The sequence below is a fragment of the Meles meles genome, chromosome 9 (assembly GCF_922984935.1).
Source record: "Meles meles chromosome 9, mMelMel3.1 paternal haplotype, whole genome shotgun sequence".
NCBI classification, from domain to species: Eukaryota; Metazoa; Chordata; class Mammalia; order Carnivora; family Mustelidae; genus Meles; species Meles meles.
In genome coordinates this window covers 83,792,882-83,807,255 of record NC_060074.1, presented here as the reverse complement: position 1 = coordinate 83,807,255, position 14,374 = coordinate 83,792,882, and the positions used below count along the sequence as shown (strand labels likewise).

The window sequence follows — 14,374 nt, the reverse complement described above, 5'->3', positions numbered from 1 at the left end:
CTGACAGCTGTATGTCTTAATTTTGTGTTAACATTTGTAGTCAGCATATTTTAAGTTTTTAAATATTACCTGAACTTTAGATTTTCAAATGGTGGGTTGTTTTGTTTTGTAACTCCTGCCTTCAAAATAGGAGGAAACTGACTGTGCCTTGTAGCAAAACTTTAAGGATTAGAGGTATTCCATTCTAGTCAAATGTTTACTAATGTGAAACTTGAACCATTACAGAAAGGTTGCTTTGTTTTTTTTATAGTATTGTTCACTGAAAGTAAAGATATGTTGCCTTCCATAATCTCTCAAAAGTAAAAAGGAAGTTCTCCATGTCATACAGCTTTTGTCCAGAGCATAAGTTGTTTTTTTCCCCCCTTTTCTTTCATTTCTTTAGGGTTCACTGTCAGACTTTCTTAAGGCTAATGTGGTCTCTTGGAATGAATTGTGTCATATTGCAGAAACCATGGCTAGAGGATTGGCATATTTGCATGAGGACATACCTGGCCTAAAAGATGGCCACAAACCCGCCATATCTCACAGGTAGAAATAAATTTATATTGTTTTCCCTAATAATTTAGTGTTTAGTATTTAAACTTTAAATCTACTGTGCAAAATTTGTTTTCCCCCCAATTACCTAATCATGCTAGAGGAGGCAGTTGATTTTTATTTGTTTTTCAAATTACCTTTGAGATTGGCCAGGAAGTATTTGGGTAATGGATATATTTAATATCATTAGCAAAGTTTAAATAATGACCCCTGTTTTAATTTTTCATTTCTGAAAACATGGTTAAGAGTGAAAGTGTATTTTGTCTATCTCAAAGGAAAAAGAAATTTGTTTTGCTTCAAAACATGGATTTACTTTGGTGATGATTTTAAGATCTAATTGAGGAGAGACTCTGAGTATCTTTTTTTGTGTTTGTCATGACCATGTGATCATTATCTGAACTGAGTTGGAGGGAGGCATCATTTGAATAACTGGGCTTGAACCCAATAGTTGTCATTCCCTCAAAAGGGAAAATGTTCGTTCCTTTAAACATGGAATCAGTTTGCCATTGTGTATTCAATTTAAAGACTGTTGCTTTAGAAAGAGACCCATAAATACAGAGAATAAACTAATGGTTGGCAGAGGAGGGTTTCGGGGTGAGAGTATGAGTGGGAATATGGACTAAATGGGTGAAGGGTAGTAGGATAAAAGCTTTCATTTATGGAATAAGTCAGTCATGGGGATAAAAGGTACACCATTAGGGAATATAATCAGTGGTTCTGTATGGTAACAGTAACTACACTTGAGTGAGCATGGCATAATCTATAGATTTATTGAATCACAATGTCTTACACTTTTAATGTAACACTGTGTGTCCATTATATACTTCAGTTAAAAAAAAGATGGTTGCTTTAAAAGCTGATTCATTTAACGGATACTTAATTGAGTGCCACCAGTTGCAGTGTTTTAGGTTGCTGGGAGGCACTACTTTTAATTTTGCAAACTCCCTTGAATGAATTCCACCTCAGAAAAAGCTCCCATTTTCTCACCTTCCTGCATACAGTCTATCTCTCCCTGAATTTCTGTTCACCTCACCTAGTCCGATAGGGAACTATTTCTTTGGCACCCCCAAAGGTTATTAGCAGCGGGGTTCCTAAAAATCTTTTTGAGGCTAAAATTGTTTTTTGCAGCATTTGTGGGTGTCTGTGTCTCCTCTGTCCTATTCTTGGTCTCCATGTCTGTGCACATAGATATAACTACTGCTCATGGCATAGATATATGTAGTTAGAGTGTAGTAATCTCTAGGGTTAATTAGTTGAAGCTAGTATATAAAAGAGGTTATCTGATTGCTTTAAAATGGTTACTCTTTTTGGAACACCAGGATCTAGCTGGAACAGTTTGTTTATGGTGAAAATTTTCTGATACACATTCCTAGAGGTGCTTTTCTACAAGGCTGATGAATCTAAGAACCCCTAAAATAAGTACTTTTGGAATAGCAGCTCTTTATAAAACTGCTTTATGGAGAAATTTCCTTCTTATTGTCCATGTTATGAATAGGAGTTTGTCACTCTACTCTTGTTTTTCTCCTCCTTTCCCACTTTCATTGAAAACTTTTAAAAGTAGCTTGTTTAAAATTAATTTGAATACTTTGTCTATTTGCAAGGGACATCAAAAGTAAAAATGTGCTGTTGAAAAACAACCTGACAGCTTGCATTGCTGACTTTGGGTTGGCGTTAAAATTTGAAGCTGGCAAGTCTGCAGGTGATACCCATGGACAGGTAAGGATGGTAACTACAAAATTTAAGAAAAATAATCTTGTCCCATATTTTCTTAGAATGGCATATCTAGATTGAATTGATATAAAATTACTGTGATGGTTATTAAATCAGCATTTAATATAAAATGACTCTCAAAAATAGTATGTTAAATTTGCTGAGGAAGACATTTTCATGTGGTGGTGAAGGACTGTTAGGAACTCAAGTGGTTTAGATCAGTCAGTTCATAAAACAACCTAGACACATGTCATGGGATTCTATTTTTAAAAATAATCAAGTTAATCTATTTAAGTGGACCTCATTCTTAGGGAGTTCTTAGTAGTAACGCAGTAGTTTTAATTCGTTAATTCTTTCATCATCCTAAGGGGAATGGCAGAACAGTTACTATTCATGCTAGTATGTATTAAAGAATATCTATTGTTTGATTTTTCCACGCAACAATTAGTTTCTTGCCTCATGGTCTTTAGTGCTTCATCAATTCTTTAACCAACTTTACAGCTTTTCTTTGAATTCTCTCCAGTTCAGAGCACTTGCAAAGCCCTGAGCAAAGAGCCTAATTAATTCTATCTAGTCAAGGTCTGTATGAAGAACTCTGAACAGTGGGAATCTTAAAGAAGTTCAAACAGGAGAAAAACATGATCCATACATTTTATTCTCAGAAACTGTGAGGCGAGGAAAGGTGGTGCTTTCATACCTACAAGATCATCTTTTTATTAAGAAAACCAGTTTGACCTGAAAGGTGACATTTCCTCACCAAGTTGGCATGATTATTACTTCATCTTTCAAATCATGGAAATTATTTGTCATCTAATTCTAAGCTTTCATTTTTCCCACATATCCTATTGACCTCCAAGAATATTTATTAAAGAATCACAGCATAACAAATTTTGGCAATACTGAGGATAAGAATTTAGTTTACACCAGTAGTCAGTAGTCCAAGTTCTAGAAAAGTTGACATCGTATGTGTTTGGGAATGAAGGCAGTCTTGTGGAGTCTGTGATGGAGGTGGGAGATTGTGCAGAAAGCCTAGGGACAAACATCTCAGTTGACTGTGTCATTATTATAAAACTAAAATTGGGGAACAGTTTAATCCTCTGGTACCTCATAACCCTTCCCATCTTAAGAAAAAAATTTTGAGACTTATTCCTGTCTTTTACTGCCCTCTCAATTAGTTTACATGACAAGGTAAAAATAATTACTTACATCACTGGTTCCTTGACTTTAGACTTCATGGACCAGAAAATTTCAAAATTCAAGTTATTGTACACTTTATATATTGCAAATAAAGAACCCTGGAGAAAAATAAGATTTTTATCTTATTATAAAAGAGGGTGTTTTATACTAAGGAAAGGTCGTTGTCACTTTATAAGAAAAGTACTTGGATAGCATACATTTGTCTTTAGGAGAAAAGTAAACTTTTTGGGGGGGGGGGAGTACACTTTTGAGAAATGCTTGCTTATAGTACAATTAAAGGAGCAAAAGAAGCAGAGCTACTTTTTTTTTCTTTCTTTAGAGTGTTCTCATTATTAAATGAATTAAAAACTTGAGCTTTGGAGTCTTAGTGATTGACTCCCTTTTTTCTAGACATTTCTGTTGTATGTGTGTTCTCAGATAGTTGTCTAACTTCTAATCTAGAGATCAGTCACCTAAGGATGGAGCTTTTTGGAATACCATTATCTGGCCATTCCCTTGATCTCCAAAAACTGAGTGTGTGATCCACCCAGCTATCCTATAAGAATTTTTAAGCTTTCATATATGAATATTGTCAAGCACCAACCAAAGCTAGTGATAGTAGCTTAGTAACCGTAGTTACAATACTAAGAAATACCAAATTGTTAGGGACAGAAATAATGTTGAGACAGAATTCATGAATAAATAAATATGTAGACTTTGTAGAAATAGAACTTTTAAAAGTTTATCCATTCTTTACTGGGCTAATTCTTTTTAAGTTTTATGTTACTACTTTTTGTTAATACAGAGAAAGAAACCCTTAAACAGGAGTATTTTTTTTTTTAAAAGATACATTTCAAACAGGACATAAAGGTATAATTGAGAAATAGTTTTCTTGTCCTTGTCACTAACAAAACCACCATCGTTTTTAGGATTACTTCCAGAAGGGGGAAAAATTCTAAGCCAACGCCAGCACAGTGTCTGCTGGTATATTTATTGAGTGTACCCACGAGGGATCTCAGTATATATACTCCTTTGTTCCTTGCTGTACAGTGTTTTTGGAAATTTTTCCGTATTAAGTCCAGATTTACCTCACGTGTTTTAAGAGCTGCATAGTACTTAAGAAGTCCCTACTGATGGAATCTTCCCATTTCCAGTGTCTTAGCTGTTATTACTTGAATACAGTGCTCCTTGACTCTGTAGTCTGGTGGTCATAATTTAGTTACCTTACCTGATACAACAGCAGAACATACTTGGTTTTGATTCTTTTTAACAAAATCTTAAAATGTTAGTTCATAAAGTTAATGAATGAGTATTGTTTGCTTTCAACATCTTTTTCAGGTTGGTACCCGGAGGTATATGGCTCCAGAGGTATTAGAGGGTGCTATAAACTTCCAAAGGGATGCATTTTTGAGGATAGATATGTACGCCATGGGATTAGTCCTGTGGGAACTGGCTTCTCGCTGTACTGCTGCAGATGGTAAGGGAAAAAATATTTTTTTAAAAAAGATAATGCCTATTGCCTACTACACATACATGAAAAGGGATGATTACACTTAAAAGGTAATATTTCAGGGGTGCCTGGGTGGCTCAACAGATTAAGTCGCTGCCTTCGGCTCTGGTCATGATCCCAGGGTACTGGGATCGAGTCCCGCATCAGGCTCCTTGCTCAGCAGGGAGCCTGCTTCTCTCTCTGCCTCTCCCTGACACTCTGCCTGCTTGTGCTCTCTCTCGCTCTCTCTCTGACAAATAAGTAAATAAAATCTTTAAAAAAATATATTTCAAAGTACAAAAAATTTTTTTAAGTAAACTCCAAGAGGTAGTGGCTTCAAGAGAATTCAGGAGGCAAGGGATAGGAGCAGGCTGGAGAGGGAAGGTGTTGGGCACCTTTATCACTGCCAGGTGTTCTGTGCTAGGCACTTGACATACCTTTAGCTGATTTCCTAAGACTCCTTTGGAGGTAGTTATTAGTTTTATATAGGAGCGATTTGAAGCTCAAATTTTAAGTAGTAGAAATTCAGCAGATTGCTAATACTAGCTTTAGGGTGGTAAATGGTGAAACCTAGATTTGAAACTCTGATCCAAATGTAGGGATATGGCTGCTACTTTGTGGGTCCTGCAGGCTGCAAAAGTCAACTCTTTTGGCAAGAGGAGGTGAATGAAGGATTGGGGGATTTTCCCTCCCAGGACACTCAAGGCTGAGTCTGTTCATCACTCCCATGATGTCAACATATACTTAACCAGACTGAATTTACAATCCATCCTCCATGACACAAAATGGAGCATGCCTTTGAATATACCACAGGTTAAATAATGCCTCCTCACAGCCTTGAAAGTCTGAGCTGATGCAGAGGTTATTATGAATGCTAGTTATATTCTCTCACACCTTGGTTCTAAAGGATTCTTATTCTTTTTTTTTGTTATGTAAGTCCTTGTTTAAGTCCTATAAATATTTGCACAGATCAATTGATTATAAGCTTGTATACTGTTCCTGGTGTTAACAAAATTATAGTGTGCTAGGTACTGTCTTTAGTGCTTCTCAGAAGGTCTCCATTCTCTTCACTTGTGTTACAGCATGTTTTTTTGGACGTGAAAAATATAAAGCAGACATCTCAACAAATGTAAATTAGCTCGATCCTTTTATTTAAAAATTTACAATTACCTAAAAACTTCCTGCAGATTGTGAAAAGACCTTAGAAGAAATTGTTTAGTATATTTAAGCCAACTTAACATGTATTTATAAGAATACTTCATTTTCTGAGTACTGTAATGGTATCTCAGTGTAGGACAGACTACCTCTGGTACGTGAAATTTGATTTGGGGTACTATGGTTTTAAAGGGAATTTAGTAGAGAGTGGTCAGGAATGGATAGCCATTCATTCTTCTAAGATTGGGAGTTTGGCATGGGGTGGATCCAGACCCAAGAAAGTCTGAAGCAGTTTGGTTTAATTCTAGCTTAGAAGTCTATAGGAAGAAGAGTAAGCTGTTCAGTGTAGTTAGGCTCAATGTGGAAGATGAAATACATTATGTGCATTTATGGAAGCAGAAATAGGATGGCAGGTGTTATAGGAAAATGTATTTTATAAAAACCTTAATAATATGAACTCTCCAAACCAACCACTGGATATGGTGTCATGGGGGATATATACAAGACCCTGCCCTTAAGCAATGTATAGTTTAATTACAGGGATGAAATACATCCTGGACAATTGATTCTAGATTAAGGTTAGTGTGAATTGTCTAGTTCTGTGTTTAGTATTCATTAGTATTAGATATTCAGTAAGTTATTCTGGACGAGTGTAATACCTGAAGAATATTGAGAGGGTTATGGAAGTTTAGAGGAGTGAAAAATGCTTTGTTTTGCGGTAGAGTGGTTATCAGGGAAGTTTTTATGAAAAGTGAAAAGGACAGGTACTGGTATTTCTAAAATGCTTTGCATGTGCTATGACGTACTTGCAGAGTCAGGAACTTCTGACCCTTAAGTCAGAAATTGGGGCAGGAGGGGACAGTGTGAACATTGCTGAAGTGAGTACTTTAAAATTTGTTAATGGCAAAGTTCAGTGACTCTCACACTTTAATGTGTACTAAACTCCTGATAAAGTTCATATTCTGATGCAGTAGGTCTGGGTTGGGGCCTGATCCTTACATTTCTTGCAGGTTGGTAGTCAGTGCCATTGCTGCTGAGCAGTTTTGAGTAGTAGGAGTTAAACAGACACTTTAGAATGTCACTGGAAGTGCTAAAGCAGAGATGGACTATCCAGGCCATCAAGGATTCTTCCATTTAGAGAGGGTAGAGTTACATGTCCTCTTTCATGACTCATTATTTATAATTTATATCCCATCCAGGAGTAGGAGTATCTGTGCAAGGTTTAGGTCTATATATACAGGCCCTTTATATGAAATCGGTCTCTAGTAGAGTGGTTTCTGTCAAGGGGAGACCGTACAGTGATTGAAAACACAGACTTCAGCGGCAGAGATGGATTCGGATTCCAACTCTACCACTTAACAACTGTATGTCCTTGTGCAAATTAATGCAACTTTTCTGAGCTTCTTTCCTATCTGTAAAATAGAGGTAGTGTCACCTTCACTCTGTGGAGGTGTAAAATGGAAGGAAATAATGTATGTAAAGTTCCTAGTCAGGGTAAGTGCTTATTATTAGTATTAACTCATAACTGCATTTTCCTATTTGAGTATGCCTAAGAAAAAAGGAACCATTTATTTTGGTGAATAAGTGTTTGTGAAGGCACATTCTGAAGGCTTATTGGGAACCCTGTATGGAGTATGCTTGTGATTTTAAGAAACTATTTTTGTCAGCTTTTGTGAGGGCAAGGAGGTGTAACTCTGAGGTATGTAATTCCTCATGCGGAGCGTGTAGAGGGTAAAGATGTGTCACAGGATAAAGATGGTTATAAGAGACTAACCCCCAAATTGTCAGATAGAATCACCACTGTTTACAGTCCGATTTGAATTGTGGGAAGTACTTAAAGGGATATTATAGCCTGGATTTGCAAATATTGTTGATTCCCTGTGGTCCTATCTATGTATGGAGATAGGCAGTTCTCATACAGCAGATGAGAAAGCTCCTTAGCAAACTTAGCAGCTTATGTGCCAAATTGTAGAGTTTTTGATTTCTCTTAAATTAGCATTTGGGTCATACTGTGGTAGAAGTAGTTGAGAGTGTGTTTTTCCTCTTGTCATTATATAGCATTTAACAGTTGGGAAAAGGTGATGCAGAGTATGTTTCAGAAGGGTTGTTCCAGTTTGGAAGTCAGGAAGATCTGAATTAAAATGGTTTTGTTTCCCTCCTCACCCATTTCAGGACCTGTAGATGAATACATGTTGCCATTTGAGGAGGAAATTGGCCAGCATCCATCTCTTGAAGACATGCAGGAAGTTGTTGTGCATAAAAAAAAGAGGCCTGTTTTAAGAGATTATTGGCAGAAACATGCTGTAAGTTACAGTTAGCTTCTCATTTGAAATTCCAATAAAATGATTTTCAGAGGAATGATTTCTATCTCTGCACACTTCTCTTCTGGGACGATTTTTCTGGAGAGGTTATCTTCATACAGGATATTCTGTCTAGAGTTCTATAAACAATAGAATTTTAGGGCTAGGGGCGCCTTGGTGGCTCAGTGGGTTAAAGCCTCTGCTTTTGGCTCAGGTCATGGTCTCAGGGTCCTGGGATTGAGCCCTGCATCGGGCGCTCTGCTCAGTGGAGAGCCTGCCTCTCTCCCTACTTGTGGTCTATGTCTGTCAAATAAATAAATAAAATCTTAAAAAAAAAAAAAAAAAAGAATTTTAGGATTATAAGGGAAGATGGTGAAGTCACAAAACCTAAGGGGCTGACAGTACTATGGTCTTGTGTTTGTCTCATTTGGAAATCTTCCCAGGGAAAGGAGTACCTAACTCTGAGCATGTGGATAGGTGGGTAACTTTGATGATCACCAGCTTCCCATAAGACACTGTTTTTAAAGTAAAGCAGTTTTCTGCTCTCCATGTTTTTGATTTGGGATTGGAATTTGTTGAGGTTCTTAGGAATGCTCTAAAACTAGAGACTTAGGTAAGTGAAGAATGGAACACTATTGCCCTGGTTATTTTGGTCCAAATATAACTGGAAACATGGATTAAAACCAGGTAGAGAACCTCAAGGATGCTTTTTTACCCCCCCCCCTTTTTTTCTATTTAACGGCAAGACAGAAATGCTGTATTAACTAAGAAAATTAAAAAAAAAATGGTTAAAAAACAAATTTTAGCTTTGGCTTTGAGTCCAGATCAAGGGTTAGCATTGAACTGACCTGGTTTATAAGCAATGGATGGGTATTTGGGGAATTAAAAAAATTTACTACCTCCTATGACAGTCTCAGAAGTTTGGAAGCTATAGGAATTCTGATTTTTCTTAGTGCTTTTCTTCCATTTCCTACATACAATAGATATTCATAAGTGAATGTTGACATATAACATCTAACTTGGCTAATCTTGGAACTTGACTCACAGAAATACGTTTCTTTATGGACATTTTATTGTTTCCTAATAGAAAACAAAATTGGCTGTGGTGTTTGAGTATGTTTTTCTTTTTTAGGGAATGGCAATGCTCTGTGAAACAATAGAAGAATGTTGGGATCACGATGCAGAAGCCAGGTTATCAGCTGGATGTGTAGGTGAAAGAATCACTCAGATGCAAAGACTAACAAATATCATTACCACAGAGGACATTGTAACAGTGGTCACAATGGTGACAAACGTTGACTTTCCTCCCAAAGAATCTAGTCTATGATGGTTGCACCATGTGTGCACAGTGTGAAACAGGACTCTGAGCTGGAGCTGCTAAGCTAACGAAACTGCTTACAGTTAATTTTCTGTGAGAAATGAGTAGGAGGTCTCCTGGACATGTCAAAAAGAACACCCTCACGTTTAAAAATGTGGCTCTGGGAGACTTACGGCATTGCCTGCAGAAGAGACGTGAAGGACATGAGACTTAGGAAAAGCTGCAGACTCTATAAAGAAACTTTTGAAAAAGTGTACATGAAGAACGTAGCCCTCTCCAAATCAAGGATCTTTTGGACCTGGCTAATCAAGTGTTTGAAAACTGACATCAGATTTCTTAATGTCTGTCAGAAGACACTAATTCCTTAAATGAACTACTGCTATTTTTTTTTAAATCAAAAACTTTTCATTTCAGATTTTAAAAAGGGTAACTTGTTTTTATTGCATTTGCTGTTGTGTTTCTATAAATGACTATTGTAATGCCAATATGACACAGCTTGTGAATGTTTAGTGTGCTGCTGTTCTGTGTACATAAACAAAGTCATCAAAGTGGGGTACAGTAAAGAGGCTTCCAAGCATTACTTTAACCTCCCTCAACAAGGTATACCTCAGTTCCACGGTTGCTAAATTATAAAATTGAAAACACTAACAAAATTTGAATAATAAATTGATCCATGTTTTGTAACAAGGTATTACAAATTCACTGTGTTATTTAAGAAAAAAGGTAAGCTATGCTTAGTGCCAACACTAAGTGGCCATTCATAAAGCAGTGTTTTAGCTTTTTTTGTGCTAGCTTGTAATTTAAGGAAAAAAAGTGCTGTTTTTTGCAATGAAAAAAAGATGTCATTTTCCCGTTCTTCCCACGTTTTAGAGCTTCATCTTCTATCCAGTTCCCAAATTATTGCATACTTAACTAAGTATTTTTTTTTTTTTTAGGTGTGCTGTGTTTGGGGAATATTTGAAAATTTAAAGCATGATTTAAATTTTTTAAAGTGAGCTATGACACTGGAAAGCTCTTCATTTTTATTTTAAAATAGATTTTTTTTTCCTATTTATATATGTAAAATTGTAGTGTATTTCTTTTCACCAAACAGTGTGTGGGACATTCTTAATCACTGTTTAAGGATCACCTCAGGAAGTGTCATTATCCAGAATTCCTCACTCTCTGCTTTGAGACTTGTAACTTTATCACTATATTTCTGCTTGGTGCCATCTTGTCAGAGTAATATTTGATGTCTGTGATATGTAAAGAATTATCCTAGGATAGAGGTTTTAAATTTTAAGCACAGATTTCAGATGTTACTGCTTTAAAACAAATCAGGGATAACAAGTTAAACTTAAAAACTTAAAATATGCAATGACATTTAGAGGTAACCGATGTTGATATAGGTAATAGAGCCTAACCTCCTCCCGCAAATTGCTTTCAGAAACAACTATGATTTTTAGGATAGTTCATGCCTTATCCTTGATAAGAAAGTGGAATTGATGGTAGGTAGGTGCCAAAGTGCTTTTCAAAACAATACTGCATCAGAATATAATTGGATTGTTCCTCAAATTTATATAGGCCAAAGTAAAACAGTAATTTCCTGAATTTCTAGATTACTGACCAATAAATAGCCAGTATTATGCTATGTACTTTAGTCAGGTCATTTTAAAATCCATACATTGATTTTATAAAAGAATTTTTTACATGTCACTATCAGGAGCTCACTGTGAATGTATTATCTTCAAATGGCTATTTAACCACACAGTACACTACATTTTACATATAATGTGCACTTAATCTCTGGGAATAATTATATTATTTATAAATAATGCATAGGTCAACAGACTCTAAAGCAGGGAGGAAAGAAGAGTAACAGCATTGTTGTCTGTGTGCCACACACCATGCAGAACTTTGTGCTCTTGGGTCTCATAGGTACCCAAGTTTTCACTGTATTCCTAAGATTTCCCTTTTCAATGTTGAGTTCACCTCTTTATTTCAAAAAGGACCTGACATCTCAATTGATTTGGTTTAGCTTCCACTTTGAAACTAATCAAGATGGAAAACTGATAATGTTCACACATGGAAATTGTCAATCTCCTAAAGACTAAGTTCTACCTGTTCTAAACATTTAATCTCATTTTTAAAAGTAAGAAAAAAATCAAAACAAAAACAAGGAGTATTATGATGAACATTTGGCTTATGTGAGCACTAGTGATAAATTTTATAAGCTCAGTTATTCAAAAGATAGTTTTCTCTTCATGTTAGAAAAAATTTTTAGAAATCCTGGGTATTGTACTTTAGCTAACCAAGTTTAAGACTTGTATCCTTTTGAAAAATATATTAATAGAAAAACACTTTTTATAAGCAGCAAAATAAGAATGTTCCAATGACTACCTGTCCTGATACCTAGTCTTGTTAAAACTTTCATTTGCAGGGCATTTTCATGTTTGGTTTACAGTCAACGTGGAGTGGGCAAGCTTACAAAAAGTTTGAGCTAGGGATACTGAAAAAAGAAAGATCAAAGAATGAGAAAAACGATGATTTCTTTGTTTGGGGGTGAACTGAGACCCCAATAATTTTTCCTCATGTGTATGGTGCTCCTTATGATTCGTCTTGTATTTTTGCCTTTCTGATACCCATCAGAACTGCTGCTCTAACTTCCACTCTTTACCTTGCCCAAATCTCCATGTAAGGAATGCTTTATGATCAACTGCCATAGGACTGATGGATTAACCAGTGTTTGGCTTTATTCGAAGTCTTTGCCCTGCACAGCTCTTGTATGTATTTTAGATGCTAGGAAGTTTTTAGCATGTGAAGTGTGACTCTTGTTTGAATGTTCATTACAGGTACCTTGTGAATTCCAGAACAGAGACTGTGCCTCAAAATTGTTGGTCCCATGAACTTGCACTATCTTTCATGGTGATGTTTTGAAAATAAAATCAGGAGAAAAACCCAACAAGTTTGGAATTTAAAAATAGAATCATCTATCATAAAATTTAAAGAACCTTTTTCTTCCTCCTTTCCTCAATCCTAAGTAACAGCTACATTTAAGTAAAATGCAGGCAGGTAGGGGAAAAAAATACCCTGGCCAGATGATAAGTTTAAGTGGAATAAAACTTACTATTTAAAAAAAAAAATGCTTCTCCACAAATATTTTCCAGTTTCTCTTTTTTACCTTTTTAAAAAATTACTTTTTAGAAACATTTGGTATAATGTGCATAAAATTATTTACTGATTTATGGGCAAAATGATATAAGTAGCATCTTGATTGAACATCATTTACCTCAGATATTCAACCAGCAGTACATTTTTTACGCAGTCTCAATCCATACCCTATTTGTTACCTCTCAAAATATTGGTAAGCAATTATTTTAGCTTTACTCTGTAATTCTTGTCAGTGTTTTGGGCACAGGTTGTTGTACTACTGTCAAATTGTACTTGCTATTTTTTTCTGCAAGTATTTAACAAAAAGCTAAAAAAAAAAAAAAAAAAGCCCCTAAAACCCCACCTTGAATAAGTGATTGTTAAATATTGTACAATAAAATGTATGCTATCCCCATTCCATCCCCAAGTTAAATAAAAAAATGAATATGGTATATGATTTGCTTATGCAGTTTTTCTTGAGCTATATATTTTCCTTCAAGAGGGGAACAGTAGCTTTGTCCTTTATGGTGAGGCTCACACCTTGAGATATGGAAGAATGGGGATAGTGATGAAAGTTTGTAAAGGGCTGGCATTTCCCCCCTTTACTACCCAAGACTGTATTCACAAAGTATGTATGTTAGTCTTGCCAGTTTTAGGAAACCAGAGGCTAGCAGGCATTAGTTACCTTCTTTTCATAGGGAAACAAATATGTGGCTTAGGAAATAGTCATCAAAGATACAAACCATACTTCCTAAGGATGTTAACTAATTTACCAACTCAATGGAAGAATTCTGGTATTTTTCACTTAGGGCGATCAGTAAGAGCAATTGTCAAGGAAGCTAGCTTTCCTTTATATTTTTAATGTTGCCAAGGCTTTTGTTTATCCTGTGGCTTTTAAAAGAGGGGATGGAAAGCCCCAGGGTGGGAGCTTTGTTACAGTTCACACCAATGGGATTCTCAATATACTTTAAGGTAAAGGTGAAAAAAAGAACAACGCTTAGTAACAGTGGTTTGAAAGAACCTGCACTGGGGGCGCCTGGGTGGCTCAGTGGGTTAAAGCCTCTGCCTTTGGCTCAGGTCATGATCCCAGGGTCCTGAGATAGAGCCCTACATCGGGATCTCTGCTCTGCAGGGAGCCTGCTTCCTCCTCTCTCTCTGCCTGCTCTCTGCCTCGTTGTGATTTCTCTCTGTCAAATAAATAAAATATTAAAAAAAAAAAGAAAGAACGAACCTGCACTGGCTTTTAAACCATGTGAAAATGAAAACTGTGGTGGAATATGCAATGAATCTATACTGAAAGACTGAAATTGCTTTCCACAGCATGTTCTGCAAAACGGATTCTTTGGGAAGTTAATACATAGTATACACTCAACATACATAGCATTAAGATATTGTATGTTTGGACTAGCAAGTTTTAATTTCTCAGAGCCATTCACATGCATGTGCACATGAATGAGAAGAAGATCCTGTTTTGGATAAGGTACTTGGAGGGCTCACATGAGTCAAAACTGCACTGAAGCCTCTAACACTCTGTTTTGCTAACCTTTTTTCTAATTTAAGAAT

General features: G+C 36.1%; 1 protein-coding gene across 2 annotated transcripts in view; it reads left to right on the top strand.

Moving 5' to 3' along the window:
- ACVR2A (activin A receptor type 2A) overlaps positions 1–13,263 on the top strand; it is an 85,518-nt gene extending 72,255 nt beyond the window's left edge. For both annotated transcript variants that reach the window (XM_046018948.1, XM_046018949.1), the window contains 5 exons: positions 383–528; positions 2,136–2,250; positions 4,759–4,897; positions 8,237–8,367; positions 9,497–13,263. In XM_046018948.1, coding sequence (XP_045874904.1) covers positions 383–528; positions 2,136–2,250; positions 4,759–4,897; positions 8,237–8,367; positions 9,497–9,691 — 726 coding nt within the window. In that variant the 3' untranslated portion in view covers positions 9,692–13,263. The remainder of the gene's footprint in view (positions 1–382; positions 529–2,135; positions 2,251–4,758; positions 4,898–8,236; positions 8,368–9,496) is intronic.
- Positions 13,264–14,374: the final 1,111 nt, after the last annotated feature.